This window comes from Oncorhynchus kisutch, linkage group LG8 (assembly GCF_002021735.2).
Source record: "Oncorhynchus kisutch isolate 150728-3 linkage group LG8, Okis_V2, whole genome shotgun sequence".
Classification (NCBI taxonomy): domain Eukaryota; kingdom Metazoa; phylum Chordata; class Actinopteri; order Salmoniformes; family Salmonidae; genus Oncorhynchus; species Oncorhynchus kisutch.
The window spans coordinates 60,818,421-60,835,003 of NC_034181.2; the positions used below are offsets into that span (position 1 = coordinate 60,818,421).

Sequence of the window (16,583 nt, forward strand, 5' to 3'; positions counted from 1 at the left end):
GCCATTGGACTCCGGAGCAGTGGATACGCGTTGGAGTGATGAATCACTCTGGAGTGATGAATCACGCTTCACCATCTGGCAGTCCGACGGACGGATCTGGGTTTGGAGGATGACAGGAGAACGCTACCTGCCTGAATGCATAGTGGCAACTTTAAAGTTTGGTGGAGGAGGAATAATGGTCTGGGGCTGATTTTCTTGGTTTGGGCTAGGCCCCTTAGTTCCAGTGAAGGGAAATCTTAATGCTACAGCATACAGTGACATTTGAGATGATTCTGTGCTTCCAACATTGTGGCAACAGTTTGGAGAAGGTCCTGTTTCAGCATGACAATGCCCCTGTGCAGAAAGCGAGGTCCATAAAGAAATGGTTTGTCGAGATTGGTGTAGAAAAACTTGACTGGCCTGCACAGAGCCCTGACCGCAACCCCATCTAACACCTTTGGGATGAATTGGAACGCCGGCTGCGAGCCAGGCCTAATCGTCCAACATCAGTGCCCAACCTCACTAATGCTCATGGCTGAATGGAAGCAAGTCCCCACAGCAATGTTCCAACATCTAGTGGAAAGCCTTCCCAGAAGAGTGTTATAGCAGCAAAAAAACGACATATTAATGCCCATGATTTTGTAATGAGATGTTTGACTAGCAAGTGTCCAGATACTTTTGTTCAGTTAGTGTAGAAAGAGGTAAAAGAGAGAAAATGAACAGCCAGAACCAGTTAAATAATAACAGGCAGATTTAGACTATGTTGACAAGCTAAAGTGCCAGTGTATGGAGGAAACGTGCAAGGACACAGGTGCATCAAATGCCCTGTCACAGAGATGGCTTACTCATGCTGACTGACTGCATGGAGAGATGTATTGATAATAGATTGAGAGAAAACCAAGTCACACACACAGAGATTCACAAATACACACAAAGAAACCAAAAAAATCACAAAGAAACTTCCTTAGGGGGAAAAGCCTACACTCCGGTCCGACACTGTTTCAAGACCGTATTTGTTGAGCTGTGAAAACACAGGCTGCTGTTTTGAAGCCAACACAAATAGAAGGAAATCTCAGGTGCCTTGTGGGGCCCTCTCTTCCTCCCTGCCTGCCTAGCCATGCCTCCGTGATGTGATGTGTGTGCCTCGTCTTCTATCAGATCGTTCACGCTGTGTCTTTTATGCTGAATGACGCGGAGCGACCATTAGTGACTGCTGTTGACATGAAGAGGTCACGCGCTAATGTAGACCCAGTGCAGACTCACCTTTACTCATGGCCTGCCTGGCCAGCGAGGAGCGACTGCAACGACGTGGGGCTCTGGCTCTCTCAGACAAACGATCTGACGGCACGGCCATTGTTCTGCACTGGCCCATTGCTTCCCACTTCCTTGGCTGGAGAGTCACGCTGCTCATTAGGCCGGGATAGAAATGGGAAGGAGTTGCAAAAACAGCCACATTTGTCTACTGACAGCCTCGATATTAAAACGCTGGATTGGCTGGCTGGCAACTCTCTTCCTGGAGAATAGAGTCGAGTCGAGGAGAGGTGTGTAGAGGAGGGGAGAGGGGGAGAGAGGAGCGTGGCATCTCTAAAAGGTCACTAGCTGCCTCCCATCCCTTCGTTTGTCTCTTTGATTAAGTCTGGCAATTAGGCAACTGTGCTGCTGTGTGCTGAGATTCAGCCGGCAGATTGGAAATAAACTAATCAGAGAGCAGGCAGATCCAGCGCTGTTGAGAGAGAGAAAAAAACATGCAGACATCCCGCCAAAGTTTGACTGGAGACAGATTGACGAGGCGATCGATGATTGGAGGGTGTATCAGAAAAGGAGAGAGCAGGATGAAAGAGGGATGTGTCTGGCGAGGCAACTCAGCAAGGAGGAGGAGAGAGAGAAGAGAGTGCAAGTTGAGGATGAGCAGGATGGACAGAAACTAAGAAGCAAGAGAGGAATGGTGAGCCAACAGAGGAAAATAGGAAATAACAAGACAGCTGCAGACAGCAGGGAGAGATAGATTGTAGAATTGGACTGAGAGAAGTGAAGTACTACAGTAATAGAAAAATGTTACTGTGGGAGGAGAGGAGGAACTAAGGCAGAAAGGAGGGTAGATAAGTAGACTCAGATTAACAGAAAAGTGTAGGAGGACAGAGAGGGAGAGCGAGAGAAAGGATACAGCATGGCAAACATTGAGCTGCCAGGGAATTTGGCAGTGGGACACATTGGAGATTGGAGGGTTCCTCACTTGGACCTCCTCCTGATAGTTTACATTTCTGTTTCGACAAAAACCACGCCACCTTCTGATAATTAATCCACCAGAGGATTACTGTCATTCTGGCTGCGCTCTGCCCACTTCTGTACCACACATGCACACGCACACGCACCCACGCTTTGTCAAACAAAACTTTTCATTGGAGGTAATACGCTTTTTTATTTTTTATTTTAACGACCAAATGTCGGCAGTATATACAATATCCTTCCCATATGAACATATTTATTTAATGTCATAACTTAACCAATTTCTGTAGGCTATATAAAACAATGTTCTGCCCTATATGAACGAATGCATATACAATATTTATAGACATATGGGATTTAATAAAAACAATCCAGCCCTACGCTTGTAGCATTAAACATACCTGCCCATATTTATATCCACACATGAAACCCAGTCACATACACAACATAGTTTCAAATTCTTTAATAACAGACACAATTGGGTAATATGTTACAGCTCACTTCAAAGATTCCCCGGAAAACTCAACGTATTGTAGCCTCACGTGCACGAAAGAGCTTTCGCCATAAAAATATAACACTTGCTTTGCACACACACACATACGCACGCACACATGCCTCGCTCGCACGCACACACACATGCACACGCACACACACCCACTCCCACGCTCACAGACATTCCGTCAAATGCCACAATAACTGGCAAAGAAATTCAGTGACAAATTCCTAATTGGTGAAGGTATGCTAGATTCAGGGACAGAGAGTGGGAGAGGAGGGGAGGGGGGTGGGTGGCACTCAGCAACTCATCTGTTCTGTTCTTTTATTCCAACATGTATCTTCTTCATCCAAATGCAGAACTCAATCATGGAGAGTCGGGCTGGGTCAGTGATGGTCTTAGCGACAGCAGACGCAAGAGAGGAGCGGAGCCTTGACTAAACGCTGTGTGATCTCTCAGTCAAACCCATCGATCGCTCTCCCCGCCACTCACAGTTACACACCCTGGTGACAAGTGACACTGACAGCCATGTCCGCTGCTACTGCGGAGGTCGCACGCCTGGCGGGGGGGGGGGGAGCGTAGTGACGGCAAGAAGATGACGGACAGGGCCTCATCATGTTTGTGTGTTTGTGGTATTCTGTCTAAGGTGAGGTTTTGCATATACAGTATGCACATGCCATGATTATGTACATGGCAGGATATATATTTAGTGACATGTCCCTCTCTCAATCTTCAGCACCTGTTTACGATTCCTAAACTATGCACCGTGCAGTATATTCACATGCTCACTTTGCCATTCACTCCATTTCATAGCTACGGATAGAAAGGGAAAGGGGAAAGGGGGGATACCTAGTCAGGTGTACAACCGAATGCATTCAAATTAAATGTGTCTTCCGCATTTAACCCAACCCCTCTGAATCGGGTATAATGCCCAAAGCTTCCAATAAATCCTTAAGCATTATCTCCTTCCCTCCCTCGTCCCCTTTCGTCACCGTAAATCCTAATACATTACAATCTTCCAGTAATTAAGTGTGTGTTGTTTTACACATCACTGCCTTTCTAATCCTTCCAAGCTGACTCAATCTACTATAAGCAGATTGCTGGGCAATGGGATTTTAGAAATATACAACAGTGAGGCTATAAATATCAACTTTGGGTATATATACTCAACTGAAAATCTATTTTCATCATGCATATACACTACAGTTCAAAAGTTTGGGGTCACTTAGAAATGTCCTTGTTTTTGAAACAAAAGCACATTTTTTTGTTCACTAAAGTAACATCAAATTGATCAGAAATACAGTGTTAACATTGTTAATGTTGTAGATGACTATTGTAGCTGGAAACGTCTGATTTTTAATGGAATATCTACATATACAGAGGCCCATTATCAGCAACCATCACTCCTGTGTTCCAATGGCACGTTGTGTTAGCTAATCCAACTTTATCATTTTAAAAGGCTAATTGATCATTAGAAAACTGTTTTGCAACTATGTTAGCACAGCTGAAAACTAGCCTTCTTTAGACTAGTTGAGTATCTGGAGCATCAGCATTTGTGGGTTCGATTAAGGCCTCAAAATGGCCAGAAACAAAGTGCTTTCTTCTGAAACTCGTCAGTCTATTCTTGAATGAATGAATGAAGCTGCCAGTTGAGGACTTGTGAGGCGTCTGTTTCTCAAACTAGACACTCTAATGTACTTGTCCACTTGCTCAGTTGTGCACCGGGGCCTCCCACTCCTCTTTCTATTCTAGTTAGAGCCTGTTTACGCAGTTCTGTGAAGGGAGTAGTACACAGCATTGTACGAGATCTTCAGTTTCTTGGTAATTTCTCGCATGGAATAGCCTTCATTTCTCAGAAAAAGAATAGGCTGACGAGTTTCAGAAGAAAGGTCTTTGTTTCTGGCCATTTTGAACCTGTAATCGAACCCACAAATGCTGATGCACCAGATACTCAACTAGTCTTAAGAAGGCCAGTTTTATTGCTTCTTTAATCAGAACAACAGTTTTCAGCTGTGCTAACATAATTGCAAAAGGGTTTTATAATGATCAATTAGCCTTTTAAAATGATAAACTTGGATTAGCTAACACAACGTGCCATTGGATCACAGGAGGGATGGTTTCTGATAATGGGCCTCTGTACGCCTATGTAGATATTCCATTAAAATTCAGACGTTTCCAGCTACAATAGTCATCTACAACATTAACAATAACAACACTGTATTTCTGATTAATTTGATGGACAAAACAAAGTGCTCTTCTTTAAAAAACAAGGACATTTCTAAGTGACCCCAAACTTTGAACGGTAGTGTATGTAGTTTTGTGAATATCTGCTTCCAGATCACATGCAATGTATTAGAAACGCATTATATAAATCTATAATCATTCTATTATTCTTTAAATCTGCGAAGCTTGTTGTGCAAGGTACAGTATGTGTGTGTGCGTGTGCGTGTGTATGCATTTGTGAAATGACTGACTGAGGGAGGAGATGAAACTGAGAGAGTGGAGGAGAGAGAAAAGAGGGTGTGAAGTACAGAAAAAGAGAAAGAGTTTGTAGAAGTTCACAGGTATACATTCTGCTCATGGATCATACCAGGGCAATCTATGTGCGAGCCGAGTGCAAGCGAGGGTATCTACAGCAGGTGAGAATGTTTGCATCGGAGCATATGCTGCGTAGGTGTGTGTTGAGTGCATATGTTCTGTGGGTTTGGATGTATGCGTCTTCATGTATGCACAGCGTGTGTACGTGTTTTGGAGAGGGGGTGGGGAGGGGAGAGAGAAACTCATTTAACTTGTGTTGGGTACACGTGAGCAAGCACACAATCTTCTGGTTCCCTGAGAGATGAAGCCTCCCATATGCTGTTTAATTTCCAGGCTCTTCCTCAATCAGATTAACAGTAACACCAGGGAGGAGAGGAATTAAGTCCCCGAAAACCTATCAACTTCTGCTCAAACCCAAATCCCAGCTCTCTCTGTGTGGATCAAACTGTCAAACACTATGGTGGATAGATAGATAGAGGAGAATGGATGGGGAAGGATCAGATCCACTGTGTATATAACACGTCTGGGGTTCTTGTCAAACTCAATGCGCATCGGACGCGGTAGTCAGTTCTTTGTCAGTTTGATTGAGAGTTATGCCAGCTTCAAGCGTGCTTCAGCAAGACAAATATGCACCCCATCATATTGATGCCTTTGACAGTCATAGCATGTTCTGTATGAGAGAAAAGATCACACAGCCACTCAGGGAGACATGACAGACAGAGGTCTGATACGATGTGTTAGACAGCAGAGAGACAGCGAGAGAGTGTAATGTTTACTGTTCATTTTTATTGTTTAATTCACTTTTGTAATCATCTATTTTACTTACGTTGGCAATGTAAATATATGTTTCCCGTGCCAATAAAGCCCTTAAATTGAATTGAATTGAGAGAGAGAGAGAGAGAGAGAGAGGGAAGGTAAGAGAAAAAGAGAGATGGTGGAAGGAAAGAGATGGAGAAGCATGAAAAAACATGCTATGATTGAGAGAGAGCGTGAGAGACAGAGTGATGATGACCCTGGTGGGATATAGAGATAGTAAAAAGGGCCGCAAAGCAGAGAGCGTTAAGACGGGAAGTCTGGCGCCACACGCCTGTTTGATCTGCACACACGCTCCCCCTCTCCGTCCCCACGCACACATTAATTGATCCCACTGCAGCAATATCATGGAGACCAGACATATCAAACAGGAGCCCATAGCCTCAACCAATACACAGCTAAAGAGGCCTTCTATTTCCATATTACAGAGTTCACACAGCAATTAGGAAGAGAGACTTCAGAGCGTGGAGTTCAGAGAAGACGTGAAGGAGGCAGGGAGGGAGCGAGAGAGGGAGGGAGGAAGGGATAAAGGGAGATACAGAGGGCCCAGGTCTGTGGGGCTGGGTGTTTTTGGGACCACTTAGGTGGCTGAGACAGCCAGGGTAAGGCTGAGGCCAGTGTTATTGGATAACACAGACAGCCAGACAGAGATAGGAATAACCATATAGGATTCAAGTGGTGCTCTGCTCTCCCCCAACGCCAGATAACGGAAAGAGCCCTGAGTGACTCCCCTCAGAAAAGCTAATAGAGAGTAGATACCAACTCACATGAGAAGGCTATTTCACCCCAGGCCAGCCAGTATTTCACCTCAGGCAGTCCCCTTCTCTCCTACCTCCACTGGTCAGTTAATAAAGAGAATCAACTGACCAGTGGAGGTAGGTGAGAAGGGGATGGTCACAGAATGAACAAGCAGGATAGACAAGCTGCAGCAGAGCTATGTTATCAAACCACAGCCTAGCTCACTCACTGGCACTAGGCAGAAACGTGTGCATCGCTGAGTGTGCATGTCTGTATGACGGCTAATAATGTGCAATACAATATGCTGTTTGAAGATATATAGCAGTGGCTGTTTGATCCTGATAAATAAAGTAATAACAGACAATATATTTTCATTTGTCTCTGACTGCATGCTCCTACTCTCCTGTAGGATCCACCTGGTCTCAGAACATTCCGTATTATTCTGTTTGTAAATCCACGGCACTCCATTTAGTATGATATATTATGTTTGGTATGGTTACATGAGACAAATGGTTATTTAACGCAAAAACGAAAGGAGGGTGGCTGGTCGTGGTGGATTAGTGGGTGTATAATGTGAATTTCTAGCAACCCGAAGGTTATGAGTTCAAATCTCATCACGTACAACTTTAGCTGATTAGCTACTTTGATTACTTGTTAGCTACTTTGCAACTACTTAGCATGTTAGTTAACCCTTCCACTAACCATTTAACCTAACTTCTAAACTTAACCTTTTAACCTAACTCCTAAACCTAACCCTAACTCTTAACCCTAATCCATAGCAAAGATAACATTAGTGAGCTAGCTAACCTCAGCCACCTAACTAGAATTCGTAACATACTGTACATTTTACACATTTGTAACATATTCTAAGTTTTTCAAATTCGTAACATTTCGTACGTTTTGTAAATTGTTAACATATAATATGAATTGTAATTTGTAACAAGTCATACAAAATGGGTGATTGCCATCCACAAATTATTACAAACCATAAGAAACATAACATACCATACTAAATTTATTAGCACAAATTTAGATGTAGAATATCATGCGTGCTAGTCTACATGTACTCAATAGGGAGTTGGTCTAGTTCACAGATACTGTTATAAGTGAGGTCAACTGACACACCTCTCATACTTGATTGAAGCCAGCTGTTTTTACCTCATTAGTGTGAATCCCCTGGCTTCCGAGAAGCTATCTCGCAGTTCACACACACACACCCTCTTTGCCAGACACGCAACATCTACAGAAGGTTCTGGTCTTCGGGCCACGGGACAAGCACACAGACAGACAGTAATGAAAACACCAAAGGCCGAGTTAATTAAATCAACAACCCTGGCAACAACTCATGCAGGGGTGGTTGTAGCGGACCTCGGCTGCGCAGCGCATGGATACCGCGGAAAAATGTGAGTGGGCCATGGAGCACACTGTTCGCGATAAACGCATTACTTTAAGGCCTCTCTATTCCCTCGAAGCGCACGAGTTCTCCAACAAACTGTGCTGCAAATTCTAAATCCCAGAAATGAGAACGTGTATGAGATGGGATTACATGGATAATGCCAGCATATGGAGCCAGGTCGAGCAGGATCTCCACTCAAAAAGGATTAGACTCCACCACATTCCCACCACATGAAATTCCGGTTCCCTGAGCACAGATTTGTCCATATTAAACACTGGTGTCTGCTAGAACATTTGAAATCAAGTCAAGTAGATTATTTGATCATTAAAAAACAGTGGTTAATTAATACCTGAACCACACTCCAATTTTAGGATTCATTAAATCATTTCACAACACTCAGCGAGGGAAATGAGAAAACGAGAAATGATGGGTTTTTTATTCACTCTAATGCATGTAAATAGGCCCCTATACTTCACATAGCCTAGAAATGAATGCAGAGCGCGCCATTTTTTGCACACACAGACGTCAAGTTCCCTGTGCTCGTTGTTGTAGACAGGCAGCACTGGTTGAATGACCATCTGCATGAACGCAGATATTGTGTAATTCGCCCATCACTTTAGAACAGCTGGGTCAAATATTGCACTTTTTTTTTCTAGCACAGTGCATGGCAACTGAGCAATTAAACATAAACATGTAGGTTGTACTCCTGCCTGACAGAGGCAACTGGCAAATTTATACATTTGCAAATATGAACACTAAACATAGCCAATACTGCAGGTTCTGGCTACAATAATCTACAGGTCCCCACTCAAAACCCAAAAGAGAGCACATCACCTATCACTTCAAACAATGCGGTTTATCATGCCTGAGACACAGGGCCATAGCCAGGGTCAGATTTTTTGTGAAGTCGGTGTGTGTTGAAGCTCATGTACTGCATTTCTATACAATTTAAAAACTCAAATGCTATTTGGAGAACAGCAAAAACTTAAAACACAAGCAAAGATTACCCCATCCATTATCACATTGGTTGCTGTAGGTTCATTCACCTCAGTCGATCTACAAATACATAGCCTATTCGCTATACAATTAGTTGCTACATGTTAACTTACATTAACTCAGCACCATAATTAAAAACTATAATTAATATGTACAGAGGGATCACTTAGCAGAAAGGGAATTTTATTTACAAAAGGTAAACAAATACATTTGCTTTACAACACTTTTTGTTGCAGTTTTACAGCTGATTTCGTGCAATTATACAAAGGTTATGTGTCAATTGGAGCTGCTGCGGTCAACACTAAGGAGGTTGAGCACTATAAATCCATGGTCAGACAGGTTCACATATGCTGGGCGCAGGATTACCAATGCGAGCAGTGCAGATAACACATATTATTGCATTAGCAATGCAATTTTAGCTGTAGCATGGCTCTCAAAGAGTACATGAATGGAGCCATTTCTGCAGGTGATAATTATTAACCTACAGGTATGCCTCGATCACACCGACAACATTTTTTGGCGCAAAATGGTATGCAGCATCATCTGGTTATGTGTGCAACAAAAGTTCAACATTCGCCTTCTGCTACCATTTCTGTCAAGCCGTCTACTCATACAGTTCGCATCGATAAAGCCAACGTATGCACCACACAGAACGCACTGCAACTTCCTCTGCAATGCAATGCTGCAAGGAAACTCAGAATTCCATATCGAAATGAATGTACTTCTGGTGTACCACAACGCCAATCCCTGTCGATGTGATCGAGGTGTTATGCACCCCCCCCCCCCCACCCCACACACACAAAAAAACGCTCTGCAACGCAATGCTGCAAGGCAAACGCAGGCGTCCCAAAATGCAAAACACTGTCGGTGTGAATCGAGTCATTAGAAACAGTAGCATCCGCGCACGCCTCCTGTAAATTCAGAACATCTGCACTAATACCATAAAAATATGCAGACAACAAATCGTAGTATAATGTGAATTTATGTTGTGTATTATAAGATCAACTTGTGCACATTGCATTTTTCCCAGGGTAACTATTTACAAGGCGCACGTCTCTCCATGCATAATTTACGCATACGCATGGTTTCAACCTCTTGGGATCATGAAGGCAAAGCTGTGGGTGTTTATTAAACATGTAACCACAGAAACGAATACATTTTTAAATCATTGCACTTTAAAGCCAGACACTTTTACAGAGATGCTATATGAGTAGCTTATGTTGTCAGTTCTCCACGTCGATTCAGAGGGCAAATTTAGACCAAAGTGTGGCCCATACTTACTTTACATACTTACTTTGAAGAGAGAAACAACATTGAAGCAGCAATATAAAATTGCAAAGGCACTCTCACCTCTTTTATCCTGAACTTTCACAGTAATCTCCACGAGAGGATCCGTCTCCCGGTCCAGGCGCCGTGTAATTACAACATCTCCGCTGTCCCGACTCACGGTGACCGGCGAGCTGTCCGCACCGGGATCCATCAACTCAAAACTGGCAGCCTGAAACCTCACTGGGTATAAGTTCACTACGACAGAACCGATACTGGCATCCTCGGAAACATTTATTACAACCGGCTCGTCCGACTCTAGCAGGGACCTCGACTTCCGAGGTAGTCTGATTTTCGGTTCGCCCTGGGATGGCTGTCGAACCGCTGGCCATTGCCGGGGATTAATCTCTATTTCAATACTCTGACTGGTCCGCGAGGGCCAACCGTGGTCCATCGCAAACACGTTAAACTTTATGGGGGCGGTAAGACCCAATATAGAGTCCACAAGCAGTACATCTCCAGTTTTTGGAACGACGTAGAAACTAGAATTTTTGGGAAGAGCAAAGTAAATGAGTTCAGCGTTTTTCCCGTGGTCTGTATCCTCCGCGGTCACTTTATACACCACAGACCGCAGAGCAGTGGCGTCGTCCAGATGAATTTTTATATCAGCATTAGGGAATGTTGGCTCGTGGTCATTAGTGTCCAAAACGTCCACTTTCACAGATGCAACTTCTGCGACTACAAGGTCAGTGGTGGCGCAGCTTTGGCAGCACAGACCCAGGCTGAGCAGGTACTCGGAGCGCTCCTCTCTGTCCAGGACGATCGAGGTTTTCAGAAGTATGTGTCCGCGTTTGTGGTGGGCAAATACATTGAAATCTTTACTTCCGTCTCCCAAGAGTTTCAGATGCATGCCGGAGTTGGAACACCATCTCTGCGCGTCAACCCGCTTCACAGGGATGCTGAGACCGTTTACTTTGGATCCCGGCTCGGAGTTCTCGAATACATGTCCATGAAAGAACGGTATCCTTTCCTCTGTCTTATTCCCAAGTACAGATGTCACGAAATAGCATATTAAAATAGTCCAAATCATGACTGTTGTCAGTTGTACCACACTGAGTGGTGTTATGCTGTCACTCTAGGCCCCTTAATCATTTCGAAAAATATGTATTTTAAATCCTCTATAACTTCGGATGAATTATAATCTAGAACATTGAATTCACAAAAATGCTGTTCATTGTCGTGGTTTGATTCATTGCTCTAGCTCTAGGCAACTTTCGCTGTCTTCTCTGTCTCCACTCCAGCAGCAGTCTGCGTGCTCAGCTCTCCGGATAATGCAGCTCAAGTGCGCGCCTCCGCTCAGTGTTTCTGACAGCACTAGCAGCTTCTGGTACTGGACAGCGCCGTGCTCGAGGGGGCGTGGCCTACACGGACTCCTCGGGGAAGGCCACGTCACATTATTCATGTCCATCAGTTTTTCATTCCAAACCATACAGTAAGTCTTCTTTCTGATTTCCACTGCGTGTCCAGTAGCAATGGCATGATAGGCTACTGTATGTTTTTAACTATCACTTTCACTCAGTAACCTAGATTTGTCATTGGTAATTGAGGAATTTATACAACAAATATTGCAGTTTTTCTCAATCGCTTTGGCTCAATTATCGAATGAGAAATCATTTAAGTTAAAATCTCTGAACATTTAGTTTCTTGTTCACACCAGATTTGAAAGTCTTATTAATTTTGAGCAAATTGCACGTGTTTTGACAGTGTGCAAAACAGTAAGTACAATTGTCTACAATTTGCACAACAACTACATGCACATGGCTTTGCTGATCAAAACTGATGAGTTGATTCACATGCAAAATGATCCATTCAATGATCAAAATCAGTCATACATATCTATGACATGGAATGTTTGTGATGTCTGCTAACTTGGCAAATTACCTGCCAGGTGACCTAGTAATGAAATAGGAATCACAATCTTACCAATCAAGTTTGGAAGTATATATATGGAGCTTTCCCACAGAACAATCACTACCACATCACTACCTACTTTTGAATACAATATACTATCTGTTATTATCTATTTGTGAATCCAACATGTCATATATAGGACTACATAATGACCTCATGCTGGTGGCAGAGCAGCAGTATTCAGCCTTCAGCAAGAATAAGACATTTGCAACATGGTCATAGCCAACAATTCCATCAGGCTAAGAGAGATCCAAAGTGCAATCCTAAATGACAACGATATCTCCGCATTTCCACTATAGACAGAAAAAAATCGAATGACTATGAAGCAACTGTACAAGGTTCCATTTGAGAGGAATAGTGACAGAGTGAAGGAGCTGCGGTACCAGTATGTCCAGGTAAAACATTGGCGTGCACATGGTATATTGTACAGTGAGTTTTACTGTACTTCAACAAAGCCTGTGTATATACTTCTTGAAGTTGCAGATACCCATAAGAACAGAACACATTTGTACTTTACTAAACTGTCTGATTGTAGAATAGGCTATGTAAAACTAACTTTACATTTTGTTTCTGTGTTACTATATAGAGAATAATGGAGCTGGAGGGACATGAAATGACCCACATTCTTGTTTTTGTGAACAAGGCTGGGTTCAATCTGGCCAAAGGCAGGAGATATGGCCGCAATCTCATTGGACACCAAGACACAATTGACACACCAGGCCAACATGGGGGAAATTTTACAATGTGTGCTGCCATTTCTGAGAATGGTGTGAGAACACATATTCCACACATTGGGCCCTATAACACCCAACGTCTCCTGTCCTTCCTAAATACACTTTACAGAGACCTAATACCAGAACACGAAGAGGTTTGGTTAGACCAGATTTGCCAAATTATATATTTGTGTGGGATGTCAGCTTCCACCGAACCAACATTGTTAGGGAATGGTTTGCTGTGCATGAAAGGATAACAATGGAGTACCTTCCACCATCCTCCCCATTCCTGAATCCGATAGAAGAGGGGTTTTTTTCAGCACAGAGTTGGAAAGTATCTGACTATCGGGCCCAAGATCAGATGTCTCTGTTAGATGTCATGAATGCTGCTTGTGAGGACATCACAGGCGATCATTGCAGAGGATGGTTGCGCCACGCAAGGAGACCCCCCTTGCATCGCAAGGAGGCCCCCCGTGCATCGCAAGGAGACCCCCCGTGCATCGCAAGGAGACCCCCCGTGCATCGCAAGGAGACCCCACGTGCATCGCAAGGAGGCCCCCCGTGCATCGCAAGGAGACCCCCCCGTGCATCGCAAGGGAAAACATCAGATGAGATGTTGACAAATCTTTGGCCAGACCAACAAGAGCGACAGGATGTCCACCACGATGGGAACTTGTAGTGTGACGTACTGTGAGGAGGTACAATTGAATGTTTTGTTACAGAACTGCCACAGGTCTTTTCATTTACCTACTGTTGAAATCAGTATCTAAAAAGCTCTGTGTGATACACACATTCTTGTAGAGTACAGTAAGCAGTCAGTGTCAACAAAAATGTACAACAGAACTGACATTTGTATATAACAACCATTTCCTGGCTTGACTGCCATGGTGAAGAAACATCTAAACATTTTGACCAGTACAACTCACACGATGACAAAAACTTTTCATTTTGGTGGCATTGGCCAATTTACTGACACAATAACTATGTTTTGAAGCATGAATTAAATGTTTTGGATGAGTTACTACATTTTGCAGATATGCAATAGACTTGTGATGTCCCATAAAACAGTTGTGACAATTGCGCTTACAGTTTAGAGAATGTTTCTAAAAATGAGCCAGAGAATTGAGAAACTGTAAAACTGAATCACTCTTTCTAGTAAAGAAAGATGATTTATACATGTTTAGAGTAACATATATTTTATCTAGTTTACTGGACATTAAATATTTTATCCTTGCCATAAAAAGTATTTAAAACATGCTCACACACACTGGCAGTACAGATAATAGGCCTAGATTCATTTGTAAGAATAGAGTTGTTCACCCAAGTACACCCAAGCCACTCAGTTAAGCTCAGTCAAACAAGAGGGAAAAAAATAATCTATTTATTTTTATTTTTATCTCTGTCGTGCCTCAGCAGCGATGCTCACCAATTCGTTCAGAAAATGTGCAATTTAGCAAAACATAGGTTATTGTGTCCTTTATATATTCCTAACCAGAGGAAAACCATCTGTACCTTTAAACAGTCTATGATTTCACCCTCCTTGAGACCAGAAGTTACATTTGGCCCCGAACCTTGACAAACTTAGTACTCGCAGTTGACTGTGTGTCACGACTCCTACCGAAGGTGGCTCCCCTTCCTGTTCGGGTGGCGCTCGGCGCTCGGCGTCACTGGCCTACTAGCTGCCACTGATCCCTTTTCCCCTTTCTGCTTATTGGTTTCACCTGTTTTTTGTGTAGGCTGATTAGTCGGGCTATGTTAGCCAGTAGGCCCGCCGGCTCTTTGAAGTGTTTCGTTCCTGGGGTTTTCTCCGGACTGTTTGAGTCCCCGTGTTTGGGGCATTTGTTTTGTGTGCGCCCGGTGTTTCGTGGGGTGGCTTATGTTCGCCGTGTGTGCAATAAATAGCACTACCCTGTACTCTCTGCTTCCTGCGCCTGACTTCGCACCCACTACGCCCAGAGTGTTACACTGGGAAGTGTTGTATTAATTAAGTTCAGGAAAAATGTATACATGTTCATGCTACAGTAACAAATTGAAATGAGCATATTCTTATCACAAACTTGAAACGTCCTTCTTTATACACACGCAATAGGTTCCGAGGGGACACCTTCCATGCGGTTTGGGTATGGCAGTTACATGTTCTGGTCTAGTGATTCCCTCTGGTTCGGACTTACAGCCTCAAGCTGTTGAATTGCCACACACAGAGCTTTCGAATTTCTATTGATGGCTCTCCTTCCCTCTCTAACATGTAGCCAGAGGCAATCGCTCTCTGGTGTTCCACAACCAAATTTCAATTAGAGGTTTATCTGACTTTACCAGCGCGCTGGAATAATATTAACCATCCCAAGATCCACGCCATGCTAACCAATAAGCGTGTCAAACTGGAGTGTGAGAGAGGGGCAATATCGGAGGAGGCCAAGAGATGGAGGAGGAGAATACATAGCTCATTATTCTGATATCTCTTCTAATACCACCTACCGCAGGAGAATGTCAGTGAGAGAGCCTGATAGACTGATAGAAAAAACAGGGAGAAACACTTTCAATGCAGCGCTGAAGAAATACAATTTCACTTCATCGCAAACACAATCTAGGATCCAGGGGGTGGTAAATTGGCTTTGTGTTACTAGAATGTTTCAGTTTCCCGGCAAAGAGCCACCAAGGCTTGAAGGCCCAGAGGACTGGCTAGCCCACAGCATCCATCCAGTTAAACAAACACTGCCAGTAGATATCTAGTTAGGTATTAATGTCATGCAGCCCCTCTCTCCTTAGCTCTAACATGCAACCACGGAGGTGAGAAGGAATCAAATATGATACCGCTACCTAAGTGGAGGAGAGCCTAGACTCGGCTATACCCCATACCGCATGTGGACACAGAATAGACCGCCAACTTAAACTTAAACATAGCTGAGGAGATCAATTTGCACACAGAAAATAGGTATTTGTACATAAGCATTGCCATGGGCAATGTCTCATTCCTGTCTCATCTTCTTGTGAGTGTTATCCAGGCAGAAAAGCACTCAGGCAGGATGAACCACACCTGTTCCTGAATATTTCTGGAGGAATTCACTGACACATGACAACACAGACAGGCAGACAAGACAGATGGACACACGTGCCCACCTGCATGCGCAAGTATATACCAACACATTTTTTGAAATATTTCACTCCAGGGCAATGGTATTTTTCTGCCACTACAAAGAGAATCAAACAGTTTGTGTAGCTTATCCCCAAATAGATAGGCACTCATAATGTCCTAGATATGGTTGTCAGTCTCATATAAGAACTGAGGTGGGAATGTAATAGAATGTAGATTGCACAATTGAAGTCGCCTGTGTAACCAGGGTAGTGGGGAATAATTCCTTTAACCGCTGCTTTTGAGGGAAAAGTCTGTTAGGTGTCAGAGGGTGCATAGTTAGACTTGGAAAGCGCACATGCTGAGTAGACTGCAGCTGTTTTA

General features: G+C 43.5%; 1 protein-coding gene across 1 annotated transcript in view; it reads right to left on the minus strand.

Annotated features, from left to right (window-relative positions):
- LOC116374865 (neural-cadherin) overlaps nucleotides 1–11,909 on the minus strand; it is a 203,097-nt gene extending 191,188 nt beyond the window's left edge. Inside the window, exon 1 of the mRNA XM_031830758.1 lies at nucleotides 10,530–11,909. Coding sequence (XP_031686618.1) covers nucleotides 10,530–11,535 — 1,006 coding nt within the window. The 5' untranslated portion in view covers nucleotides 11,536–11,909. The remainder of the gene's footprint in view (nucleotides 1–10,529) is intronic.
- Nucleotides 11,910–16,583: the final 4,674 nt, after the last annotated feature.